This window comes from Calonectris borealis, chromosome 8 (genome assembly GCF_964195595.1).
Source record: "Calonectris borealis chromosome 8, bCalBor7.hap1.2, whole genome shotgun sequence".
NCBI classification, from domain to species: Eukaryota; Metazoa; Chordata; class Aves; order Procellariiformes; family Procellariidae; genus Calonectris; species Calonectris borealis.
Genome location: NC_134319.1, coordinates 13759301 through 13778541, shown reverse-complemented (window position 1 = coordinate 13778541; position 19241 = coordinate 13759301). Strand labels below are relative to the sequence as shown.

Here is a 19241-nt window from a genome sequence, read left to right as displayed (position 1 = left end):
ACTGACATCCACTGAATAATAGGTTATATGTATCCATAGGCTTCTATGGAAATCCTGGTGGTTCTGGTTTTTAATTTTAGTTTAGAGGACTGGCAGTTTCTCCAGCACATCTGCCTAAAGAGGTATGGCCCGCTCCATCATTGCAAAATGCATATTATGCTGGATTAAATTTGTATGGCATTTTTTTGTCCCAAGTCCAAAACTGTAGTATCTGGAGTCCCCAGTTAGCTTCCACTCAACTGTGAATGCAGTGGCAGTATCATCCTGTTTCCTATGTTTACTTTTAAAAAGAAAAGAGTGACTTCTCGGTTTTTGAAAGAGGGGATGTTGAAACTTAATTTTTGGAAGCATTTGGGGGCTATAAATCCAAGGGAATGTACTGCCTAAGCACTACAGGCTGAAAGCCACAGAAATACAGCTTTTTTTTTTTTTTGCACATCTCATTCAGAAGCATCTGTCTTCTTTCCTGTATAGTCTTTGAAGCATAGGCGCCCTAGGCACTACCTTAGAAATTCTTTTCACTAGTTCTACCCTTACCTGAGAACTTTCATCTTCTCTGCATCCATCCATCTTCACCATTAAGGTCAAAATAGGTGACAGTTTTAGAAATACTGCAAAAACTACAGCATGGCTGGAGATTTCTCATGTTCAGTTGCCTGATCCGTTTCTTATCCATACCCAAGGATCTGGAAATTAATCTCAAAAAGCCAGCAATGCTTTAGAGTAAGGTCAAGAATAATACATTGGAGAAGACCAAGAGAGAGAGCGTGCGCGCCTATTTTTTCCCATTTGCAGCAATTTTTACATGGATTTGAGTGGGTTTCTCCCTTAGATAAACTTCTTCCTCTACCCGGTTTTCTTTCTTTGCTGCAAAACTTCGTTCAAAATATTGGTAAGACTAAAAAAAAACAAACCCCCAAATCACATCTTAAAAATAAACATTTATCATGATTCTTGGGTTTTTTTTTTTTTTAGAAGGGTTTGTGCATAGCCTCATTTTGAATGGAACTGTGTCTATTTGGTGGTTTAAATAGGTTTGTCATCCAACAACAGAACTCATTAGGAAAATGATTTGTAGAGCAACTGTAAGTTGCTCTGGTTTGTTGACATGTGGACACAATGCACCAATTCATAAAAGAAAAGTTTTGCTAAAATAAAACAAAGCCAGAATGTATCCAGAAATTCTTTTTGATTCCTGGAATCATTATGCAGTATAAGTTTTATATCATGAAAATAGTATTAATATAATATATGGTTAGATTACTTTGGTTTAACAGTTAAGCTGCAAGTTAACACCTAGATTGTTTTGCTTCATGTATGAACCACTTGTACACAGTGATTCTGTTTAACTGTGGATTATTTCATACGCTTTTAAGAATGCCATACAGTATACAAACTTATCATGTTTGTGCTCCCCTGTCTGTACTACTACTGTGCAGAACCTTTTACAGAGTGATGTGTGATTATTAATTCTTTTTTTTTAATGGACACATTGCTAGCAAAAATACAGTGCTAAACTGTAGGCCTAGTGATGGCTTAGTCTGGAATATTCCCTTCTGATGTAATACAAAAAATGGCTGTACACCTATCTCAGTAAATCTGCAAGGCATGTATTCAACACTTGCTTCCAACTAATTCCCTTTTAATGATACTCTTTTATAAAAATAGTTTTGTACTGCTGTGCATGTATGGAGAAAAAAAGTCTTTAGTTCTCTTCTGTAGTTGTCCTCCTCTGGCTTCTGTCCTTGCAGCTTCATATTTATGCCAGCATTTTATTCCTGGTGAAATAATTTACTTTGATTATTTTTGAGGATTTACGCTGATGTTATTTTGGACAACATTTCTCTCTTTCTCTTTTTTCTTTTTTTTTTTTTTTTTTGCAGTGTAGAGTGTATCAGCACTTAATAAAGAATACCTTTACTCTTAAAATGCTCATGCAGACATATAGGTGAGCGATGACAAGCACAGCAATGGTGTTTAAATAGCAGGACACAGTTTAATTTATAACTGTGTGTCTGAGAGTCTGAATTAGCAGCATTATTTGCAGGAAACAGAACTTTCCTTTTGTAAGCATTGTTTGGGAGAACACAAAGATCACAGTCCAGGAGAAACTGTATCCAAGACAGGGTTATCCAAGGAAAGGACTGACTTCACCTTGTTCCAGACATCTCTGGCACATTCTTCCTATGCTGACAGTCTCCAGTGACTACTTGTTATTTCATATTTTGACCTAAACCTGACCCTACCAGGTGAAATATAGATCTGTGGCTGCATGCAATTGGGAACAGCTTTATAATGTGCTGTTTCTTTTTTTCTTGGTACTGTGAAATGCTGGGTTGTTTTTTTTCTTGGTACTATGAAGAAGGCAAAGTGTCTGGTGTCAGCCCACTTGTGTTCTTCAGAAAAATTCCATTAATGCAGATAATCATACAGTAGTGTATCAGATGTAGTGTAATGGTTTGAGAAATGTTCAGAAGCTCTTCAAACTTAATTAAAAATTGTCATAATGTTTTTAATTCATCTGTCTGAGAGGGTGCAAACAGGCTGGGATTTCTGCATGAAATGATTTAGTGCCCCATAAAAATCTCCAGATTTTTTATAAAGAGTTCTGCCAGCCTAGATCCAGGCAAGTCTGTGTTACAGAGTTGCTAATGTAACTACTCTTGTGCTCATCTTTGGCCCAACTTAATCCTAGATAGATAACAGCTATCTTTATAATAGTGAGGATGTACCTAAGGAAATAGGGTATAACTAAGCAAAGTTTCACTTACAATTCCAGGAATCTTCTTAATGTTATAAGCTATTGTTGTAATCATGGGACAGTGGTGTTATAATTTTCGTTCGACTGTTATGTGAAAGTAGAATGGCTGAAATGTTTTTGTCTTATTTTCCGTAGTCACATTGTCCTGATGCTAGCAGATGATATGGCATGTAATCCCAGAAATCCCAAACCAGCTACTGTGTTTAGTCATAAAAACATGGAGCTAAATGTCTATGGAGATGATGTGGAAGTGGATTACAGAAGCTATGAGGTGACTGCACTTTAATTAAATCATTGGGTCTTTGTTTTTAGTGTTGGTTTAAAGATTTATACAACATCTGTGAAGTCTGAGGAAGTCTTTCTATTCACATGACTGGTTTTGGGCTGGGCTTTTATTATCAGCTGATAGGTTTAAAACCCACACCCCTCTCCCCTTTGATACTTGGTTTTGTATTTGAAATTTATTATACTAGAAACATGTTGTGTATTGGCTATTTTAAATAATGGAATCTCCACAGTTAAAAGAATATATGGAACTCCTTGTATGTGTTAGGAATACACACATATTACTGAAATTTCTCTTCTTTGGAAATGGCTGGTCAGTGTCTCATCTTGCAAACACTTAACACCACTGTGAAAGTTCTGGCGTGCAAGTGAAATGTTTATTAGGGAGACTTACTTAAATTTCTAATCTTAAGCATATGCTTTTATCAAAATAAAACAAAAGCCATAACCTAATCATTACTGTAAAGGGATTACTATTCTGAAATATTACTATTCAGATTACTATTCAGATTACTATTACTAAAGATTACTATTCAGAAATCTGCATTCTGTCATCTTTTCATTTTTGTGTAATATTCCTTCAAACAGACAGTGTCTTTATCAGTTGATCTTAAATTGGACATCAATTGCATGGTTTAATAGTGCTATATAATCATTAGTAAAGGTTTATAGGAGCATATTTAAGTATATAGTAGATGTTTTATTTCTCTGAAGCTCTGTGTACAGAAGTGAAGATACAATACTGAAACAGAGATCTGTTATTTTTATTATGTTTTTTCCTGAGTATGGATTTGTGGCTAGTGTTTGAGCTCTGTACATCTGCATGAAGAGGAAGTGTGTTTTATAGGATGTTTTACAGCCACCGTCCAGGTGGGTCTTGCCTGATCACTCCAAGACTTATGTAACTGAAATTGATCTTGTTTTTCCTTTCCTGAGTTGCAGAGGGAATTTAAACTTTTATTTTTCCATGGTAACACATACTAATGTTGGAGCATTTTGTGAGTACATGAGCAGCTTTGGCAGAATAAACCTATACAGGTTTTCAGATCAATGAAAATGTATTTAGAAATTATTATGGCAGTAGACTTACTGGATATAATAAAGGAACAGGCTGATGTTAGTGGGATAAAGTAAAAGGTACCACACGATTGTGAACCTGCAGTAAAACCTTAAACAGAAAATGTCTGTTTATGCAATTTATACCATGCAATATTACATCTGGTTAGATGCATATTTTAGTGTTCCATTATTTAATCTGTGTAACCCAGCCTAGAGTTGTTAATCAGTATTTTTCTCTTTAGAAAATTACTTTATGCTTCTATTCATAGGTTACTGTCGAAAATTTCTTGCGTGTATTAACAGGAAGAATCCCACCAAGCACACCGCGATCGAAACGTCTTCTTTCTGATGACAGAAGCAATATTCTAATATATATGACAGGTAATTACAGGTTTATGTATACAATTTATTGATGTTTGTTGTTCAGTTGGATGGGCCTGTTTGAAAGCATGAAAACCCATTAAGAGTCCAAACAAACAAAAGGATCAACAAAAGGATTTTTTTTTCTTTTTTTAGCATGTCACACTAATTAAGAAAAAAACCTGTAAGGCAGTACTTAGCAAGTATAGTTTCCAGTTTAAATTATGTATGTGTACTGTTCTTACTGTACTAATATTTTCTTTTGCTGAAGCCTGTTTGGAGAAGGAGAATTGTATTTGCGTTTTTTTAGAAAAATGGTCAACCAGGCTGAATATCTTCCTTTAACCTACATACTTGCTTAACTTCTCATTTTTCTGTCAGGCCATGGTGGAAATGGTTTCCTAAAATTTCAAGATTCTGAAGAAATCACAAATGTAGAACTTGCTGATGCCTTTGAACAAATGTGGCAGAAAAGAAGGTAAGAAAAAAGCATTATTTAGAGGTTAAATACTGTATTTCATGAACATGCCTGAAGTCTTACCGGTAGGCCTTGCTTACCTTCAGCAGTGATACTATCTGTTGTCCATAAAATTTAATGAAAGTTTGCATTCAGAAAGCAGAGATTTAATTTTTGTTTTCAGCTTTCTGCAGTTACAGCTGCCCAAATGTACTGCTTTGACTAAACTTGCGTCTTACAATCCATCAGTGTGAAGTCTTCTCTTCAGGTTCCTAGCAGCTGTCCTGGTAACTAAAAAGCAAAGTATGTCTATGTTGTTTCAATTTAAAGAAGGATGGGTAAGGAGAATTTTATTTCTTTCAGGTATAATGAATTGTTGTTTATTATTGATACTTGTCAAGGAGCATCCATGTATGAACGATTTTATTCACCTAATATAATGGCCTTGGCTAGCAGCCAAGTTGGAGAAGATTCTTTATCAGTAAGTAGATTTTTGTGATCCTGAACACAATTTTCAGAATGCCTGAGTTAAAAGCACAGGTCCTATTGACTTTTAACTAAAAATTTCCCTTCTAATTGCTGAATGTGTAAGGTATTTAGTTACAAAGTGTGGTTTTGACAAAAGTTGTAAGTGTACTTTTCCTGCTTGTTTTTGTGTGCTATCCCAAAGAACGATGGATTTCTGCGCTTGCTGGCCAATTTATGCATTGCCTAAAATGGGAAGAAATTTTATGTGAAGTCTACTTTTATGTGAGATATGTTTGGGGAATATTCAATCTAGGACTTCTTACACTTGATATACAAAAAAAATACCCGCTACCTTTCACCTGCTGTAATTATATCCCAGCTGAATTACAGAAGGAGTGATAGGAGAGAGATCTTAGCCAGACCAAAACCAGAAGGTCAAGATTATCTGAATCCACACAGTGCTGTAAGATAAGCTGTCTCTTCCAGCCCTGTTTTCCAAGGCCTGAGAAGCTCAGGGCAGCCCACAAATCTGTACTGGACCATTAAGAAGAAGGGGTTCCCTGCTTTTTGGCAAACACAGCGATTAGCAGGATATAGTCTAGAAAAATGAAGATAAACTATATCATTCAACTTGTCAACAATATGTTTCTTCACAGCTAGTCATTTTCTTTGCGTAATTTGCCTAAGAACAAAAAAAATTATGCTTAGCTTTTGTAACATGCTATTACATTCTCTTGCCTTTCCTAAATACTGAGTTTTCTCCTGCAAATGCCCGATAACTGCTGTGTGTTGTTTTTAAGCATCAACCTGATCTTGGGATTGGCGTTCATCTTATGGACAGATACACGTTCTATGTGCTAGAGTTCTTGGAAGAAATTCATCCAGCCAGTCAGACAAATATGAATGACCTAGTAAGTAGAATACTCAACATTCATGAATATGCTAATGACTTTAACAGTTTCAAAACTAATTTATTTTGTCCGTAGGGTTCTCCAAATGCTTTTTGTTCTCCTGCTGTTTCTCTCGGAAGTGGCTTTGGGGGGGAGTGTCTTTTTGCCATTATTAAATGTAGTCGTAGTGTAACACTTGAAGGATTGTCCTCAGTGGGAAAGTGGTTTGCTGGCTACAGAAAAAATGAACCAAAATTAGCCAGATTTTTTTTTTATTTGTTGAAAAATAAATGAAGTATTCATTAAATATTCTTTTCAATAGAATGAAGTATTTGCACATGAAAAATGATAGTAGGAAGCTTCTAAAATGGATAGCAGACACTTTGCAGATGTGGAAAGGCAGCCATTGATGTTGTTTTGCAAAGGTGATTAAAAAGTTAAAATTCTAACTGTGCACTCACAAATTCCTGTAGAGACTAACTTCTCTGTATATCTGCTTAGATTCCAGAGCAAGATATGTCAAAATCCATCAGTTTTTGGAGTTAATTATATCTTAGGTAAATATTAATTGTAGCTTTCAGATATGAGGCAGGAGGACAAAAAAAACAACCAGATAACCTGTGACAAAATTTATGAAAATGCCACTATAACAGTTAGATGTATACACTGGTGAGATGACATAAAAAGTAACCATATTTTATTTACTCTATTAGCCTTTATACCTGTTCCAGTACTAGTTTTATTGTAGTAATACATTATGCTTTGGTGCCTTGTAGCTGTAAATCCTGACGTGCTGTGTCAGTGATCTAAGAGCCACCACTTACAAAACACGTTGTCTTTGATTCATTTCTGTAAAAGGAGCAGCTGCTCAAAAGTTTTATGCCACCCTCTGTCTACAGAGGATCGTGTTAGCCTGGCTGCTAGATGTGTAGTAGAATTCACTCTAAACAGCCCACACTTGACAGATTTTATGTTGATACAGAATTGAGTCACTGACTAAGATTCAAGATTCTTTTACTACCATGGGTATGAAATTCTGTCCTGTAACTTAATACCTTCTGATCATGGGATGCAGATAACTTTAAAATAAATCTTGTTAAAGAAGAATATGCAAGTCCTTTATTGATTAAGTGTCGTCTTCTAGAAAATAAACAGTGGTTTCTAATGTATAAGACACCATCTGGGAAGTGGTATAACTGGTCTATCTAACTAGTTAGATATTAATCCAGTTGTTGTGAAAAGTATAGAAAGCTTGTTAGCTGGTCAAGTAGTTTACGTTTTGAGCTCTTTGGAGAAGGTATCTAAACATTCTCCCTTGCATTTTTGTTTTTGCTTATATGCCAAATACTCAGGAAGAGCTGTGGGAAGTTATCCCATACTGGGAAATTCCTTACATCATGTAAGTCATCTTATTATACATCGATCTGCTTATTGTTGCTTTGGGAAGGGAAGAGAATGGATCCAAATATATCATGATTTGTGATGATCATGTACTGAGTCATCATACGCACGTATTTCAGCAAACGTGACCTCTTGATTTCGAGTCGGTGCTTTTCAGGCCTTCATCTAAGAGTTCCAAAGTGACATATGGTTAGTCCATGATAAGGATATAAGCCCATTTATTTGCCAACAGTTATAGTGGATACTTTGGCACTGAAATGCACTGTTAGTGTTGTGCTGGTTTAAGAACAAAGACCTACTGCTTATCCAAGTCTGATTTTTTTAAAATTAATGCTTTCCAAACTCAGGATAACATATTAAGTGGCTCACTAACTAGCTTTAAAATTATTAGCTAATGTTTAGTTGTTTGATCGCCTGATACGTCAAATGTCTGCTTTTAGAAGTACTGTGTATTTGTTACACCGCTTTTATCCCGTCACCTCTTTACTTTTCTCCAACCACTCTTAAAACAGCTTCTCTTCACATTTACCTAAGATTTGGATATTGCATTCCTGCAAAGAATGAGACATCTTTTTTCATAATCCACTCCACCTACTCCCCACCTGCTCCATCTGTGTTGCTTAGGGATAGCATAACACTGCAAATGACTGACTTTCGGTATGATCACAATTCCAAAAAAGTAAAGACTAAATTGAAATGTCACACATTTGAACTTTTAAAACAAGATGCAAATAAATTTCTAAATGAGATCTCATTTGTCATAAAATAGCTAAAAATTTTGTTAAGAAAAGTCAAGATAACAAAATTCCCATTTTGGGGAATTGTTTAGCTTTATTTGAATAATATCTTATTTTAAAAAATTTTGAAAAATTGACACGAACAAATGTCTTTCGTTTAGCCAGCGTTTACCTTTTCTTGTCAGAAGACCTCAGTTATTAGCGTTAGTCTGCTGTTGTGTAATTGCTTTGCAGTCTTTCTTTTCTCACACTGGTGCTCGATAGGTAGATTTTTAATACTGAAGTCTTCTCAAGTGTCATTGTACATTTTTGTTCAAGATTCATCTCAACATCTTGTGGTAGTAAATTGTTGTGGGACAGGTTAGAAATAGTTGGCTGCAGTATCAATTTCCCACTTTCAGTGCTGATGCAGTTGTTTTGGAACATTTATACTCTCATGAGAGCTTGGAAGAGAGACTTAATGGTATAACTGCAGCATAGATGCATCAAATAGCAAGATTAAAACAAATTCTTAGCTTTTATAGCTTACTTCAGAGACTTAGTTTTTATGTTTGTGCCCTTTGTTGGAGCAGAGTTGAAGAAAATTGATTGCATTTTGGTGAAACAAACTTGAGAGGGTTTGTGTGCATTGACAAGTGGCTTTGTATGGGAAGCGTGATGCTGATGAGTCTAGTTCATTTTCACTTCACAGGGAGGATAACAGAAAGATTTGATCTGCCCCTATCTCTTCTTCAGCAGCTGTGTGATACTCTGCCAAAAAGAGTTGGGAATCATTAAAAAAGAGCTCAGTGGATATGTGCGCTTGTATGCTTCACTTAAGGTAAAGGTGAAGTTGAGCTGAAGTCTCCCTAGACCAGCAGCCTAATGCCGTATGCTTACAGGCTTAGACAAAAAAGACAAGATATTAAAGAAAAACTGTAACGGAGCAGGAGGGAGGAATGGGGAGATAGAATCTGTCCCCTATGAAGAAAAGCCAGGTACATTGTTTCCTCTCTGGGAAGCTTTTTAAATGTAGGGCTCTGTTGTCCTAAGAGAAGGAGCCACACAAGCCCATCCATTTTGTGTCAGGTTGAGCACAGAATTTCTGCTGGCAAGTGTGGATTGAAACTCACAGGTTTTGTCAGTCATGATCTGGGATAATTGAGGCTGCATCTGCATTGAGCTAATTAGGACCTGTGATTTTGTCCTAAGAGTGCAACCTTCTAAGAACTGACACATGATGTAATTAGGTATATGAGCTCGAGATCCAGTGACTGACGAACGTGTTTTTTAAAATCACTTGGAGAACTTAAGATTAAAGAAGATGAGCACCCATGTGGAGAGCGTCCTTCCTAGTCCTGTACATTAATCTGTTCTTTTTTGCTGGAACATAAAAGTACTCGCGTAACCTACGCTGTTATTAGGTGGTCTGCGGGTTGCCCATGAGACAGTTGAATGGACAGCAACCTTTGCTCTGAAACTGTCCAGAGCGCTGTAGAGCTAGCGCCTCTGTCTAGCAGGGATGTGTGTCTAGCTCCTGTGTGTAGTAGGGTGGTTGGTTTGGTTGTGAAGTGCCTTCTAATGATTGAGACATGAACTCAGCTTTCCAAGTTCATCAAGGAGGTTAGGGAGAGTGAGGCCTTGGGCTGCATTTCACGGCACTTTAAGTATGTATCATTAATTATAAAAATACAAGCCATTGTGTTACATTATATGCATTACAAGATCCCTTGGAATAAGGAATCTGTCCAGATGGGAAATATTGGAGACTTCTGTGGTGAGCGTGGTAGGACTTGTGCAAAAAGGCATTGTGTCCAAAATGCATTGGTTTTGCCTTGAATATCTGCTGGGTACATAACAATCTTGTTATTTGATAGGCGTGCTGTCTAGTCAGATACTCTGAATGCCACAACAAATCTGCCACTGTTATGCCTACTTATTTTCTGCAAATGTACCTTTATACAGAATTGAGTCCATTGAAAACAGTTTGTTAGTGCTGTTTTTGTCTTCCAGGAGTTGCAATGTGTGCTAGATATAGTGGATCTGATATGTAGACAAAATAGATAGGTAAAATAAATAATAAGGTATATAGCTAATTTTTAGGTTTTACAGGATGCCTCTGTGAACTTAATGTATGTAAAACACCTTTGATATTTGAAGATCCTAATTCTGCATTAATTTGCAGGCTATAAACTAGAAATACGAGATTTTTTCTTTTCAATCAAAATGTAAATTTTTACTTTTTTATGAAGCCTTTACTATTAGCTACTGATCAAGGCTTGTTTAATCTTGCCTGCCTCCCTTTGGTAAATATGAAGAACTTATACCCACTTGTACTTTTTGGAAGGTTGTAGCAGCATCTATATTCAGAAATACATTTGTGCATTTAATCAGTTAGATGTAATTGATGGTTGGCTTTCACAGAAGCATTTCTAAACTCAAACGGCATAATTGTGAAATGCATAATCGAGATGTTTATGCTTTTTAATGTTTTTGTTCAATCATTTTTTTCAGCTGTGGAGCTTGTACTGAAATTTATGCAAGTATGTGTGGCATATATCTTTCTTTTTATAGAGATTTCATTTGGAAGGAATATGTAAAGACTATTGATGAATGAGGGACAAGGTATGATTGTCCATCTTGGTTTTCAGTTTCAGGTCTGTCCAAAAAGTTTGTGCGTTTCCACGCCTGGGCACCGAACTGATCTCTTTCAGCGAGACCCACAAAATGTTCTGATAACAGACTTCTTTGGTAGTGTGAGAAAGGTGGAAATTACGACAGAGACAATTTCTTTGGACGATGACGTAGCTGGTTTTGAAAGCAAGTAAGTAGTCATTATTTAGACTTGATTTGTATAGTCGTGTAACTGTCATGGAAAGAACAACTCTGATTTCCTGTCATTTCAAAGAATCAGGGAGTTAGTGTGGACCTGCTACTACTGATAAAGTTGGGGTTTGTCAGCTGAAAACTTTGTTTAAAAATGCTCACCCCTTTATTCAGTCCTGTAAATAAATACTGCTAAAGACCAAGGTGTGGATGTCAACAACAAAAAAATTAGTCTAAAATTTTCTTTCTTCCTTAACATTTTTTCTTTAATGTGCAGAAACATTTTGTTATTGTAAATTCCTGCTTATAATAGTTTACTCCCTCAGATAAGCTCTGAGTATAAGGAATCGGGTAGTTGTTTCGTAACAACTAGCTTTTTAATAAATGCTTTGTTTCTGTTCTGTGAATTCTCTGGCTTTTGACATTGACTGTCCTGGGAATTTCTGTTGCTGAGATGCAGCGATTCATTTGAATAAAATTGCTGGTGCAAGTTCATTGGTAGAATGGGCTTCATTACTTTGTGGATGAAGAAAGAATTATAAACTACTTTGTATTTTTGGTATTCTGTTGCCACCTATTGGGAACATGTAAAGGAAGATGTGCTTGTAGTGTAGAGTTTATTTAGCATTGAACTTCCATTTCTGTTGCATCTTTTATGTTTCATGATACTGTCCTCTGGAAGGGGGAAAAAAAAAGGATTGAAATAGTCTTCTACACCAGGAATGAAATATTTTTCAACCTATAAATTTATGTAAATTATGTCTACCTTGTTGTTTACTGTTACTCAAATCAAAGAACAAGTTAGTGGATAGCAGTTTTATTAATTTTAAAGTAGTCAGGGAGGTTTAGACTGGACATTAGAAAGCATTTCTTTACCGAGAGGGTGGTCAAACACTGGAACAGGCTTCCTGGAGAGGTGGTCGATGCCCCAAGCCTGTCAGTGTTTAAGAGGCATTTGTACAGTGCCCTTAACAACATGCTTTAATTTTTGGTCAGCCCTGAACTGGTCAGGCAGTTGGACCAGATGATTGTTGTAGGTCCCTTCCAACTGAAATAGTCTATTCTATTCTAAAGATAACAATAACTCTGGTCCTTATAATTAAAAATATCCTACACGGTTTAGTATATTTCATATTTTATTTTCATACTGTATTTTTATCTGTCATGCGCGTTAGTACTAACCATATATATCTTAAGCTAATTTTGCGACTGCTTAGTTTAGAATAGTATTTAGTGACACTATATTTGTTTTCTCTGAAGAATAAAAAAGCTTTTGGCAAATAACAGACATTTTGCCAGTCAAAAACCATGATGAAAACTTACCTATGTGGGTTTCTAATTTGTGGACAATTAAAAAGAGAAATAGGTTTTGGACAACTGTACTGTTCTGAAACAGGAAATGGCTGGTTGGGATTTTCAGTTTTTATTTTTGAGTTAGTTTGGTGCCAACACATGAGGTTTTTTTAGTTATCTGACACACTACTGAATTGGACACATGGAAGCAATGTTGAAAAATGGGCACTCATGCACAGAGAGGAATATTATCCTTGTGAAATGTTCTGATATTTAGTGAAAGCTGTATTACAATATCGTGGCGATTCTGGTGAACTTGAATCTGTGAAATTGGAAGGGATAGGAACATGCTGGTTTAATAGCTAAATAGTTCTCCTTTAGCTTGAGAGAGTCTTCGAGAATGTGTACGCCTAGGAATGAAAGCACACAGCAGCAGCTTATGGAATACTGCCTCACGTCTGTAACGTGTATGACCATTTTTAAGTGGTCTCATATGAAACAGTAAGTTATCCATTGCACTATACTCAGATACAATTTTCCAAAGAAGTACTTCAGTTCTCAGTTTCTTGTTACCACTTCGGAAGAGTATAGAGAGTGTGTTTTTAATGGAGAAGAAAGTATGGACTTCGTAGAAAAGTACTGGAACATTGTAGTATAGCTGTATAAATAGTGATGTGGAGCTCTTAAATTCCTTAAAGAGAATTCTGAGGTCAGTACCTCTTGGTATGACAGAGATCTGTTTCACTACAACAAATTTACGAATTATAGCTTGAAGTGAGTTTAGTAGTTAAAAATGTTAATGCTTTTTAAAAATGCAGTTTTGGAGGATCTGCTCTGCAAGAACTAGTTACTCTGGTTTTATTTAAAGAATATTATAAATGTTACACACATCTATTTCTAAGAGTGTTAAGAAGTCAGAACACTTCACAAATTATGTAATCTTTGGATAGATACTACCCCGATTGTCCCAAATTAATATAAGAATGACCCTCGAATAAAAGAATGTGAGTGCATATTCTTAACCTCCTCAGTGTTAGTTAAACCATTCTGTGCCTTTTGCAAATATGATGGCTGTTGACACCCCAAGTTGCACCCTGATGTGAAATAGCTAGGGAAAGATGGGGCTAGCACAGCCTGGTTTATTCTTTTTGGTATCATTGGGAGAGATCTAAACCAAGTTTGTGAAAAATGAATAATCCTTCCAAATTAGTCATAAATAATCTTGTTCATACCTAATATTGTTTTAAAAGCCTTTGTGAAGAGGAAAAAAGTCATGTAGAATTGAACTTGTGCCCCTTAAGGGTTTGCAAGAAGTATTTACCCGGAAGTATCTGATAGATCACAAATATATACCAGTAATACAAATCTTGATGTATTACATTGGTTACTGAGCATGCAGATCTTTTTTTATTCTGACAAAATCTATGCAGAATCTTAAGTCTCTTCCTTTTTTCTGTATTGCATTCCAGTTACATTTTTTTCCTAAAAGATAATTTGCAGAGCTTTTATTGGTTTAATATTTGATATAGTCTCTTGGCTTCATTCCTTTATGAATCATTTCCTCTTCGTTTTATTTTTCCCTCAATGTTAGCTTGATACCTTCTTCCTTTTCCTTTTACACGCTGGTGGCAGTAGAATGCTACAGAACATTCGTGTTACGGAGCGTAACCAGAAAGTGAAATACAGACCTCGACTCTGACGCAGTCTTAAGCAGTCTGTGTTAATCTGATTTGTTTTTTTTAAAGTTGCAAGTGTCATATGTGCAGATAAGGGCATTAAAAAGCAAACAAACAAAAGAGAGAAACCACTGATTACACAGATAATGGATGAAGAAGATGCTGTCACGTGAGGCATGAACACGTATTGGGATGGTACTGCTGGCAGATGTTCAAGTTTTCATCTAACCCACTGCTGTGACTTTGCCAGATCTTTTCAATAGAAGTTTGTTCCTTTGTTACACAATTGCTTAGCAATTCGTAATACGGATCCACTCCCAAGCTCAGCATGAGCTATAGCTGTGCAACCAGACCAGAACTGGCAGTTTCTTGTTGAGCACAAGCCGTGACATTTGACGAGTGAGGCCTTTGAAGTTTCCTTTGGCTTAGACCCATACAGAGTCTTGTACAGAGAACTACTAATTAACCAAAAGAAGGGGCTTTCTTTCTATCCACATAGTAGTAGGTGAATATTTGTGAGTAAAGGCTTTAAAAAATAATTAAAAAAATCCTCTGCTGTTTCCTTTCTTCATAGCAGTTTCAATCTAAGCTATGTTCACTTCAAAGGGCTTGTTCTGCATCTGCCGCAGTCCTGACTGGGTTTGTAGCTGCCAATTTTAGCAGAAAACCTGACAGTCTAGGGGTTCTGGGGCTTCAGCTGATGGTATTTTGTCTAAATCCCCATGAAAGAGCAAAAACTAAACATTAAGGAGTAGAAGAAATCCGGCATCTTTGGAGAAGGAGCCTTGCAGAGTTTAGTATATCTAACAAATTAGGAGTGTGTCTCTCGAACTTGGATTGTAACTCTACAGCTGGTTGGAACACTTTCTCATTTTCAGCTCCTATCATGATGAAAAGATGTGTATCAGCGGAAAGTGTTGGTAAAAATTGGGATGAATATTTCTCTATAGGGTAGTAAGAAGGGAATTAAAGGCAGCATCATATAAAACCATCCTAGTTTCATTGCTTTTGAGAATTGGGCTTCATATTTAATACTTCTGTTAAGAAGAATTGTGGTACTACTGGCAGTGACTGTTTTCCTAAAAATAAATAAATTGGCCACTGGTGTTAGGAAGGATGCTTGTATACCAGAGTAATTGTGAGTAATTGGTTCATTTGCAGTATGTTAATAGCTAATGTTCTCTCAATCTATTTTTTTTTGTGTGTGTTATCATCTTTTCCACCAGTTATTTTCAGTTTGATGTGCTTAATAAGTAAAGCTGCTCTTGCCTGTTCCTGAATCCATGGGGGTCCACTTTGTGAACCAATAGGTAATTTTTTTGGCTAGTAGATGCTGTTCAGCTCAGTGGGCTTTTCCTAAAAATAAAAAAGGCTGGGATTGTTCTGAGATCACTGTTCATTTTTTACCAGATGCCTCAGATTTGTAATTCTTTTAAGTTTTATGAATCATTTTTAGGACTAATTCTGAAAGCTCTTGTTCTCCGAGAAATTCCCAGTTCTCATTTGCGTCCTGATTTGCTGTTACGTCAGTGACAGGTGTATGTCAGCTTCCCCCCCACCCCTTTGTATTTTCTACCTATTCTTTATGCGAAGGCTTTTGAAGATAAAAGTTGCCGTGTTTGTTCTGGTGACAGCACGTCCTCTACGTTGCAGAAATAGCTGGGGCTGTCCTCCACACGGTGCGGGAGGTGGCTGCGGCTGGGCGCCGCCGATACCGCACAACGGAGACGGGAGCGTGTGTGGTCGCGTGGCTGCGGGGGGCGCCGGGGCTGCCGCCTGCGGGCGGGGCGGCGGTGCCCGGCAGCGCCGGCAGGTGGCAGCATTGGAACGGGCGAGCTCGCGCCGCTGGCCCCAGCCCCGCGGGGCGGGGCTTGGGGGAGCACAGAGGGGCGGGGGGGTAAATGGTGCTGGACGTGGAAGGGGAGGCTTGCTTGGTTGTCTGGAAACGTCTTCAGATGGGCTTCATAATTTTTTTTCATGAAACACGCTAATCAGTTACACCTGTAGGATATTTTCCTCTAATGTCTTACCATTATAGCAGAATAAATTTGTAAGTGTGGATTTTTTGGCTCATGTGTGTTTTAATAGCCTACAAGTAATGAAAAAAAGGGTGAACTAATACTCGATGTTAAATTATTGATGTATTTCTTAAAGTATTTTGTAAATATATTTGTTTTTTCTCTGTTTGCCTAGAGATAGATCAATATATACATATGCAGATATACATATGCTCCTCTACCTGTTGGTGTAAAAGAACTTTTCAAGGTAATGCAACTAAAATTCATATGAAGGCTGTAGTAGGAGAATTTATATAGGGGGATACAATTTCACTAGTATAACATCAATATAAAATAAATAAGGATGACTGACAAAAGGAACTGCAGGTATAAATTGTGTTGGGAAGACTTTAAATACACTAAAGTGTTATACTTGGTAATTACAGTCCCTATTTAGCAAGATATTTTTAAAAGCAGCTTTGAACAATATATTATTTGTTCATTTGAAAGGATTTTTTTGACCATGCTTTTTGCCAGATTTTGGTTTTTTGGTAAGAAAATATGTTTTGTTGCAAAACTATGGCTCTTGAGTCAGATTTTCTTTGATCTTGGATGATTTTTTCTCTCTTCCTCCAACTTTTGATGGGGTTTTGTGTGGCATATTGCATTTTTTCTATGAGAAATCTTGAACTGTTAGTACCAGGCTGTGCTTCTATCATTTCATGTTATTTTCAGTAGAATGCTACTTTGCTGTACCTGCATATTGTTACTTCTATGTATAATTTTAATAGGCATTGACATCAAAACAAACCTCTTGGTCTGTAGAGGGGCTGTGAAGCACATGCAAGTCAATGGCAATATTTTTGTTAACATCAGCTTTTGAATCAAGTCCAGAAGCTACATGTTCTTCATAAGTGACTTGCATATGCCAATTGACTTATATACATAATAGTGTTAGGTAATAGACAGGTAATGTCTAAAATAGTTGCATGGCAGATTTAGGGGGAGGTCCTAAGTAGATCTAGTAGATTTTGACATCATGTAGATAGCTGAGAATATCCAGAAATCATAGGGTGTTCAGTCTAGGTTTTTTATTTCATTTTCCTTTACCCATTCCTTTTTACGCTTTTCCTATGTAGCATTCTTATTTTGTCTCGCTATTTCTTCTTCACCTCTTCTCCCTTGTGTGATCTTTACCTGCTATTATTTTTGCAGTTGAGTGGCTGCTCTATAATTCTAGTCTCCTGAACTGCTCGTTAGTCTTTCTAGTGCTCTTTATATGGAGGGCCTGGCTTGATCTTCTTGCTTGGCTGCCCAGGTGCTAAATACAAATTAATGTCTGTTCTTAGAGGTACTTCTGTGGTTGTGTACTGTATGTCGCCGCTCAACAAGACCATGCAAACAGCTGCAGTATTTGGCGTAAGTCTGACCAGGAAATATTTTCATGTAATTTTGGCATGTTTTCAGCACTTTGAGATAGGATGATAATTTCAATGAAATTCTATTACTATTATTTGCTTCCTGTCAAAAGTAGCAAAGCTACTGTTGATGATTGTTAGGATACACTTTTTGTGTGATTAAGAAGAAAATTTCTAGGAGGTGGAAAAATTGGGGGCAAAGAGCAAACAGGCAGCTTGGAGCAGTGATTATGGGACTGTTAGGTCTTTGAAATTTAGTAGCCAAGCATTCGTTAGCATTCCTTATGCCCCAGAAATGAATCTGGGCACGTAACTATTAAGTCTCTGGGGCTCAAGCAACATTATTGTTTTTTTTTTATATGGTATTAAGGCATATGCAAATGCTCTTAGTCTTTCCCTGTTTCGATATTGTGAAAAAGCTTACACTTGTTTTTTGAGTGCCTGAGGGATTATCTTCCAGATGGTCAGAGATTTCTGCCACTGAAAATTCATGTCTTGTCCAAAGCTGTGGGGGAGAAAGGGGTATTCTGCTTTCACAACACATTTGTATAACTGATGGTTAAAAGACCATAAAATGATCTCTATCTGCATCTCCCAGCCCTCCCAATAGGAGAGACTTTTCTCAAGTCACGTGTTTGGTGGACCAAAGCTCTTGTCTTAGAGCCATTAAATTTATTAATTAAATACAAGTCCTTGAAGCCCTGTTGTTGATTTTGGTAAGCTGCATGATGGTCCGGAAGATAGTAAGATGTTTCCCTGCATTGCTTATTTCTGAAGGCTCTACTACACTCAGAGAAGTTATGCTTCATAGTGAGCATACTAAGGGCCCTAGTTCTTTAGCAAAAAAGTGAAATGTGAGTTGTGAGAGGAGAAGAGCTGAACTCCCAAAAAAACCATTGCATTATTGCTAGGCATCCCTTTTCTATCCAGTTAGCTGTTTGAATAGACTAGTGCAGATTTCTGGCAATGGGAGAGCAAGGAAGTCACAATTGCATCAAAGGATGGAAAGAAAATTAGAGGCGATTACAAAAGGTGATTCTGATCACATAAAGAAGTGGATTTACAGATGGCTTGCTGAACACTGTTTAATATTACTTTACAAAATGAGATTGTTTTATGTGCTTGGTCAAGGGTATCAGAAATCTGTAGAAACTGCGGGAGGGGAAATAACAGATGCTGAATACGTCTACCAAAGTGCCCAAGCTACTGCTAAGATTATTGTATGAAATTTGTAGGACAGCAGAATGTTATCTGTGTGGTAAGATTGATCTTTCAGGAGAAGAAAGTAATTCTATAAACAAAGAACTTACTGCAAAATGGGATTTATTCAGCATTTTTGCAGGTAGGAGACCACGATTGCACGTATTAGTATATACCAAGAGAAACAAACAAAAAGTAATGAAACACAATAGAGTGTTTTACGTCCTCTGAAGCAGAAAAAGAAAAAAAGAGGAAAATGGGATACAAAAGGAGGAATAGCTATTCAGGGATTGGATATGTCAGTAGTGTCTTTTGAATCCTAGCAGACTTAATTTAGTTGGCTCCAGTTACTATTTAGAGGTTCCTGGGGCTGCAAGGGAATATAGTGGCAACTGTGGATGTTCAGCTTTCATAGAATGATGACAGCCCATCTC

The 19241-nt window shown here is 36.9% G+C and overlaps 1 protein-coding gene across 7 annotated transcripts in view; it reads left to right on the top strand.

Moving 5' to 3' along the window:
• Positions 1 to 19241, top strand: part of PIGK (phosphatidylinositol glycan anchor biosynthesis class K) — a 71196-nt gene that overhangs the window by 5086 nt on the left and 46869 nt on the right. For 6 of the 7 annotated variants that reach the window (XR_012674468.1, XR_012674469.1, XM_075156040.1 and 3 more), the window contains 6 exons: positions 2897 to 3032; positions 4375 to 4486; positions 4847 to 4943; positions 5286 to 5403; positions 6191 to 6301; positions 11049 to 11221. Coding sequence is in view for 5 of the 7 variants with exons in the window: in XM_075156040.1 (XP_075012141.1) it covers positions 2897 to 3032; positions 4375 to 4486; positions 4847 to 4943; positions 5286 to 5403; positions 6191 to 6301; positions 11049 to 11221 (747 nt within the window). In the remaining 2 variants the exon portion in view is untranslated. The remainder of the gene's footprint in view (positions 1 to 2896; positions 3033 to 4374; positions 4487 to 4846; positions 4944 to 5285; positions 5404 to 6190; positions 6302 to 11048; positions 11222 to 19241) is intronic. The other variant, XM_075156044.1, reaches the window with a different exon arrangement.